At 42.1% G+C, this 7115-nt stretch overlaps 1 protein-coding gene across 1 annotated transcript in view; it reads left to right on the top strand.

Moving 5' to 3' along the window:
* The window catches only part of LOC134647555 (NBAS subunit of NRZ tethering complex-like), a 63671-nt gene that overhangs the window by 12697 nt on the left and 43859 nt on the right, over window positions 1-7115 (top strand). The window contains exons 9-15 of the mRNA XM_063501909.1: window positions 1-62; window positions 595-685; window positions 820-1013; window positions 1470-1595; window positions 2498-2621; window positions 5731-5867; window positions 6246-6544. The exon at window positions 1-62 is cut by the window's left edge and continues 43 nt beyond it. Of these exons, the coding sequence (XP_063357979.1) occupies window positions 1-62; window positions 595-685; window positions 820-1013; window positions 1470-1595; window positions 2498-2621; window positions 5731-5867; window positions 6246-6544 (1033 nt within the window). The remainder of the gene's footprint in view (window positions 63-594; window positions 686-819; window positions 1014-1469; window positions 1596-2497; window positions 2622-5730; window positions 5868-6245; window positions 6545-7115) is intronic.

The raw sequence follows: 7115 nt of genomic DNA, 5'->3' as shown, positions 1-7115 counted from the left end.
ACATAGAGAACATGGTCAACATCCTCGGCAAGAAGCCCGAGTTCTTCCAAGGAGCCCCGAGGGTGCGTAACACGGTTTTGTAAAAAAAACATAGTAACAGAGTTATAGTTTGTCAAAGGCCTGTCTCATTTTAAACATAGACAGAGTGAATCATACTATTTATGTCTTACACGAGTACTAGCACCCAAAAGAAAATAGTATAGCTATAGTTATTTTGTTCTTATTTACTGACAATTTGGTTTGTCCAACTATAATCCTTGTACCACTCGTCGCATAAATATAGGCCATTTCTAGCTTCCCCGAGATTTAAACCCAAGACAAATTAGCCTGGATGCCTAAAACGCCTTCATTTTCCTCTCATTACTGTTTTCGTCCTGTGCATGCACTATGCTAAACTAAACATAAATCCACCACCAACTAACCCCTTAGACTTATTTTAAAGTGTTTAAAAACTACTAGTGTTCAACTAAAACAACGCGAGGAACCCGTTTAAAGTAATGTTAATATTGAGCATATTCGGGGCGTTGTGTGAAGATTGTTTTTTTTTTCCTTAATAACTCTTGTTGATAGGTGAACTTTTTTTTAAATGTGCAGGTGACGATGGCGCACGCCGGAACATTCATGGTACTAGAGTGCGAATCCAATGTGCTGCCGTCCAAGAGAGCCCGCAGCGATGATAGCGTGAGTCCCCAACAATGGTTATATTTTATCTGTAATTGTGATATCAATACATGAACTTATCCGTTTTATTTTAAACCTCACCTTTTTCTAATTATTTACCGTTTGATCAATACCAAATCTACTTTTTATTACAGTTAGAAATGGTACAAATAGAACCGGACACGGAAGACACGATGCTCGACTTGACTCGTGAACTCTTCAAGTCTGTCATGTTCGCTATAACCGACATGGAGACCTTCCAGCCTCGACCGCGTCGAGTAACTGTAGTCGCTCGTGTGTATAGATTACTTGGAGTTCGGAGTACCACTCCGCAGGAGCTGTTTTCTAGAAAGGTATGTACACTACAGTGACATCTATTTAAATCAATCATCTATAAATAAGTTCTTGGCAATAATTTCATTTTTGGTACCTACAAGCTTTTATCGCTGATTGTACTTTTCTTTCCACAGGCAACTAATTCTCATCAATTCTGAAAACCTCAAATACAATTAGGTTTCGTTGTTTTAGCATAGAGTTCCTATGGCTACCTCCTGTCTCCATCATCAGATCAGCTCGATGGTACCATAATATTGCATTGTCACCCGACTTACATATGTATGCAAATTTTCAGCTTCATTGGAAGTTGGGAAGTGGTTCACATTTAACTTGCAAGATTTGACCCGTGCAAACATAAATAGAATAGGTAAAAGCTTGTAAAAAGGAACTGTTTTTTCATATAAAAAAATTGCAATTGCTTTTTAAATGTGTAATACAATGTGCAATTGTGTATGAATGTTTTTGTTTAACAGATCGAGAGCGGCAACTACAGCGAAGCCCTGGCCTTGGCGGAGGAGTTTGCACTTGACAGTGACTTGGTTTACCAGCAGCAGTGGCGCAAGAACACAGTCTCCACAGACGCTATACAGAAATACCTGGTAAACATACAACACACATAACATTTCACTCTTTAACACATTCATTGCCACCCAGCCAAACAAGACATCCGCGCCAGGCCACAACACAACAATTTCGTCATATAAAGCTGTAGTACCATGTAGTACCAGTTGCAGTAAACGCTTTGTCTATCTATCATCTATCTAGTGTTGCCAACCGGCGATTTTTCAAATTTGCCGCCTTTTTCTACTGACAAGATTTGCTTGACCAACTATAACTTTTATTGATGTCAACTTTAGCCAGTCTTCTCGAGACGGGGACAACGCCGTAAATTTACGAGATCTCGAAAACCGTGAATGTTTAAATCAGTGTTAATAACAAAATTTCCGTGAGACACAGACATATTAAAAGTATTAAAAACGGGTCACTCACGTATTTTAAGTCGAAAACACTCCTCGGTTTTTTGTAATATCTTTTCAGAAATAAACTACCACGATCCCGACTATTGGGTCGTCCGGCCTGGGAACGAAATCATGAAATACCCGATAGTCGGGTTTTCGGCACTGAATGTGTTAACAGTTTTAACGCCATAAGACATATATAAAGTAGTCCCCACAAGGCAATACTATTATGACTTAAGCGTGAAAATATAAACCATAAATGAAAGCATAAAGGTTATTTTGACATTTTGACTGCGTGATTTTGCTTACCCCATAAGTGACCCATAACACTTTTACAATGCCAAGAACGCATATTACTATACCATATAGTTACAACTTACAACCAACGACTGACTAAGCTTTTTTTTATTCAATGGTTTAAACTTATCTGGTTCAATAGGTACCTGGTCAGAAAATACCCTGAACTCCTGATCCTCATATGCGACATGGAATAAAAAAAACATCTATAATACTATATTTTCAATGTTTTATTTGTAAACCAGAGTAAAGTGTCAAAGAAGATCTGGGCGGTGCACCAGTGCGTGGACCGGCTGCCGGAGACTCTGCCCGCCGCCAAGGAACTGCTACACTTCGGCCTCGAGCTGACCAACGAGGAGATACTTCATGGTAACGATGTGTGCACTATCTCTCTCTCTCCCATGTTTATAAACCAGAGTAAAGTGTCAAAGAAGATCTGGGCGGTGCACCAGTGTGTGGACCGGCTGCCGGAGACTCTGCCCGCCGCCAAGGAACTGCTACACTTCGGCCTCGAGCTGACCAACGAGGAGATACTTCATGGTAACGATGTGTGCACTATCTCTCTCTCTCCCATGTTTATAAACCAGAGTAAAGTGTCAAAGAAGATCTGGGCGGTGCACCAGTGTGTGGACCGGCTGCCGGAGACTCTGCCCGCCGCCAAGGAACTGCTACACTTCGGCCTCGAGCTGACCAACGAGGAGATACTTCATGGTAACGATGTGTGCACTATCTCTCTCTCTCCCATGTTTATAAACCAGAGTAAAGTGTCAAAGAAGATCTGGGCGGTGCACCAGTGTGTGGACCGGCTGCCGGAGACTCTGCCCGCCGCCAAGGAACTGCTACACTTCGGCCTCGAGCTGACCAACGAGGAGATACTTCATGGTAACGATGTGTGCACTATCTCTCTCTCTCCCATGTTTATAAACCAGAGTAAAGTGTCAAAGAAGATCTGGGCGGTGCACCAGTGTGTGGACCGGCTGCCGGAGACTCTGCCCGCCGCCAAGGAACTGCTACACTTCGGCCTCGAGCTGACCAACGAGGAGATACTTCATGGTAACGATGTGTGCACTATCTCTCTCTCTCCCATGTTTATAAACCAGAGTAAAGTGTCAAAGAAGATCTGGGCGGTGCACCAGTGTGTGGACCGGCTGCCGGAGACTCTGCCCGCCGCCAAGGAACTGCTACACTTCGGCCTCGAGCTGACCAACGAGGAGATACTTCATGGTAACGATGTGTGCACTATCTCTCTCTCTCCCATGTTTATAAACCAGAGTAAAGTGTCAAAGAAGATCTGGGCGGTGCACCAGTGTGTGGACCGGCTGCCGGAGACTCTGCCCGCCGCCAAGGAACTGCTACACTTCGGCCTCGAGCTGACCAACGAGGAGATACTTCATGGTAACGATGTGTGCACTATCTCTCTCTCTCCCATGTTTATAAACCAGAGTAAAGTGTCAAAGAAGATCTGGGCGGTGCACCAGTGTGTGGACCGGCTGCCGGAGACTCTGCCCGCCGCCAAGGAACTGCTACACTTCGGCCTCGAGCTGACCAACGAGGAGATACTTCATGGTAACGATGTGTGCACTATCTCTCTCTCTCCCATGTTTATAAACCAGAGTAAAGTGTCAAAGAAGATCTGGGCGGTGCACCAGTGTGTGGACCGGCTGCCGGAGACTCTGCCCGCCGCCAAGGAACTGCTACACTTCGGCCTCAAGCTGACCAACGAGGAGATACTTCATGGTAAGGACGTGTGCACTATCTCTCTCTCTCTCTCCCATGTTTATAAACCAGAGTAGTGTCAACGAAGATCTGGGCGGTGCACCAGTGCGTGGACCGGCTGCCGGAGACTCTGCCCGCTGCCAAGGAACTGCTACACTTCGGCCTCATGCTGACCAACAAGGAGATACTTCATGGTAAGGACGTGTGCACTATCTCTCTCTCTCATGTTGCATTCAACCTGGTTACACCGGCTATTTACGGCGCCGAGACGAGCAAAGCGAAGCGCAAGGGCACTACCTACCTTTTCTCGAAGCGCTTCGTCGTTTTTTTGAACCCTCATAACTTGGGTTTGGATTATACCAGATAAACAAAATTTTCGGGATATGATGTCAATAGTGGACTTATTAAACATAAAAAATTTCAATTGCATAGCTCTTATACTTAAGATTTTATTCATATGTAAAAAACCCCAATTTCGTCACTGACTCACTCACTGTTGATCATCAAAACCTCTAGGGTACTTCCTGAAGTCCTAGGAAGCTGAAATTTGGTATGTAAGATAGTATTAGTACACAAACAACAAAATAATTCAAAAACTTGAAATTTTTTGCCCTAAGGGGGGGAAAAGGGGGGTGGAATTTTGTATGGGAAATCAATAACCGCTGAACCGATTTAGTTGAAATTTGGTATGTAGATAGTTTTTGTAATGGGGAATGGCATTGAATAGTTTTCAACCCCAAAATCACCCGTAAGGGTGAAAAGGGGGTGGAAAAGGGCGTTAGGGGAAAAGGAGGGTTGAAGTTTGTATGGGGAATCAGTAAAAATCAGATTGTATAAAAGATACCCCGAGGTACGTATTTCAGGATTTTTAATAGTACCTTAAATCACACGCGCAACCCTTTAAATTAGGGGATGGAAGCAACTTACAAAAAGAAGTGAAATCCCACCAAAAACATTTTCATGTAAAATGTTGCCAAGACGAAACCATAAGGCTCGCACTGACAAAAAGTTATCAGATCTCTTGTAGAGCCAAGCTTCTAACTCTACAAGCCCTAACTTCACAAACTCTACACCTTAGTCAAAATATGTGGCTTGGCCGTTTCGTTACTCCAAGAACTATTTTATTATAAAAAATAATGAATAGTGAATACATTTTTCACCTTACGTCCATGTGACAGTAGCGAAACGGTCAAGCCACATATTTTGACTAAGGTGTAGAGTTTGTGAAGTTAGGGCTTGTAGAGTTAGAAGCTTGGCTCTACAAGAGATCTGATAACTTTTTGTCAGTGCGAGCCTTATGGTTTCGTCTTGGCAATATTTTATATGAAAATGTTTTTTGTGGGATACATATAGTGTGTCAAGCCGGATATGTCAGTAGCAATGTAAAGCAAACTGAAGTATGGTATCCCTAGGAAACGAACAAAAAGCAGCAATGTACATCAAAACAACAATGAAATGTAAACAAAACGGGAACTGATAAGATATAAATGACACGCGATTTTCGAACAATTCAAACGTAGTATTGCTAAATTTGCCGCCTTTTTCTACTGACAAGATTTGCTTGACCAACTATAACTTTTATTAATGACTTTAGCCAGTCTTCTCGAGACGGGGACAACGCCGTAAATTTACGAGATCTCGAAAACCGTGAATGTTTAAATCAGTGTTAATAACAAAATTTCCGTGAGACACAGACATATTAGATGTATTCAAAACATTTTAAGTCGAAAACACTCCTCGGTTTTTTGTAATATGTTTTCAGAAATAAACAAGGACAGAGAGGAGAAGATTGAAGACCCGGATTCGATAGAGTTATCAGACCTGAATGCGTACACCACCGAATTACTTCGCTGCCGCCATGTGATGCTGTTCTATAGGCAGCGCGTCTCGCTCTATGAGGTAACGATAGCACTTAACTGCTAAAAATATTATCTTCAATGTACTCCATTATCATTGTTATTGACGTTGCTTGTCACGCCTTAAAAATAACAAAATTCGCAATACATTGCGCCTTAGAAAAACTTTAAAGTGTATTAAAAATCAAGTTATTTTTAAAAGTCGCTGAACAATTGTTGGTCAATATGAGGAGCACAACCTACATTTTATTACATGCATGGTGTGAAATATTGTATTATAAATACAGTCAAAATTCCTATTCTTTGAATCTAATTGTGCCTAATATGACAAAAACAACTAGATACAAAAAATTCAAAAGACAAGTGAGAGAGGTCTTGTAAAACATTGCCAAGAAAAATGTAACCTATATTTTTCTCCCAGGCAATACTCCGGTGCGAGAAGTCCACCTACGTAAAGGACGAATACGACCGCCTGCGCGCCAACAGCCTCGTCCACAGCTCCATAGAGCTCGCTAAAGAGGGCCGCATAGAGGCGCTCACTTGTCTATGGCCGCACATCAAAACTGTGCCCATGCAGTTGGCAGTGCTGGAGAGCCTGCCAGAGACAATCAACCCGATGGACTATCAGCACCTGTTGCCGGTTGAGAGGAACTCGGAGTGGATGGAGCGGAGTCCGGTGAAGCTGGTCGACAGTGATTGGTGCAGGAAGGAGATATTCAGGTTAGTATAGTATAGAAATGCTGAGAAACAGGCTGTATTCATGTTGAAATTACACAACAAATTTTAGAGGTAAACTAGCGACCCGCCCCGGCTTAGCACGGGTTAACAAATTATACATAAACATTCCTCTTGAATCACTCTATCTATTAAAAATCAGTTGCGTAGTTTTAAAGATCTAAGCATACACAGGGACAGACAGACACCAGGAAGCGACTTTGTTTTATACTATGTAGTGATAACCGCATGGTACCTCAGATGTAGAATGCTATCTGTCAAATCTGTGTGCTATCGCTCGCGGCCTACATTAAGAGTCCTTACTCCTACAAACGAGCGTATTTTGCAATCTGCTTCCTTTTTCATTCAAGATTACGACGTAACTACATATTAGTATTCATTCAAAAACTGATAACGTACTTAAATCGATGAACGCTCTAAGAAATAAAAAGTATAAGAGCCTATGTGTAGTTCTGAAGGCTATTTCTGAAACGTCTCACTTTCTTAAACTCTTTAAGAATAATTTTATTGTAGGTTTAGTCTAGTCCGTCACTTTTTGAATATTTTTTAATTTGTT

The sequence above is a fragment of the Cydia amplana genome, chromosome 4 (genome assembly GCF_948474715.1).
Source record: "Cydia amplana chromosome 4, ilCydAmpl1.1, whole genome shotgun sequence".
Lineage (NCBI taxonomy): Eukaryota > Metazoa > Arthropoda > Insecta > Lepidoptera > Tortricidae > Cydia > Cydia amplana.
This window is presented reverse-complemented; position numbering and strand designations above follow the sequence as displayed.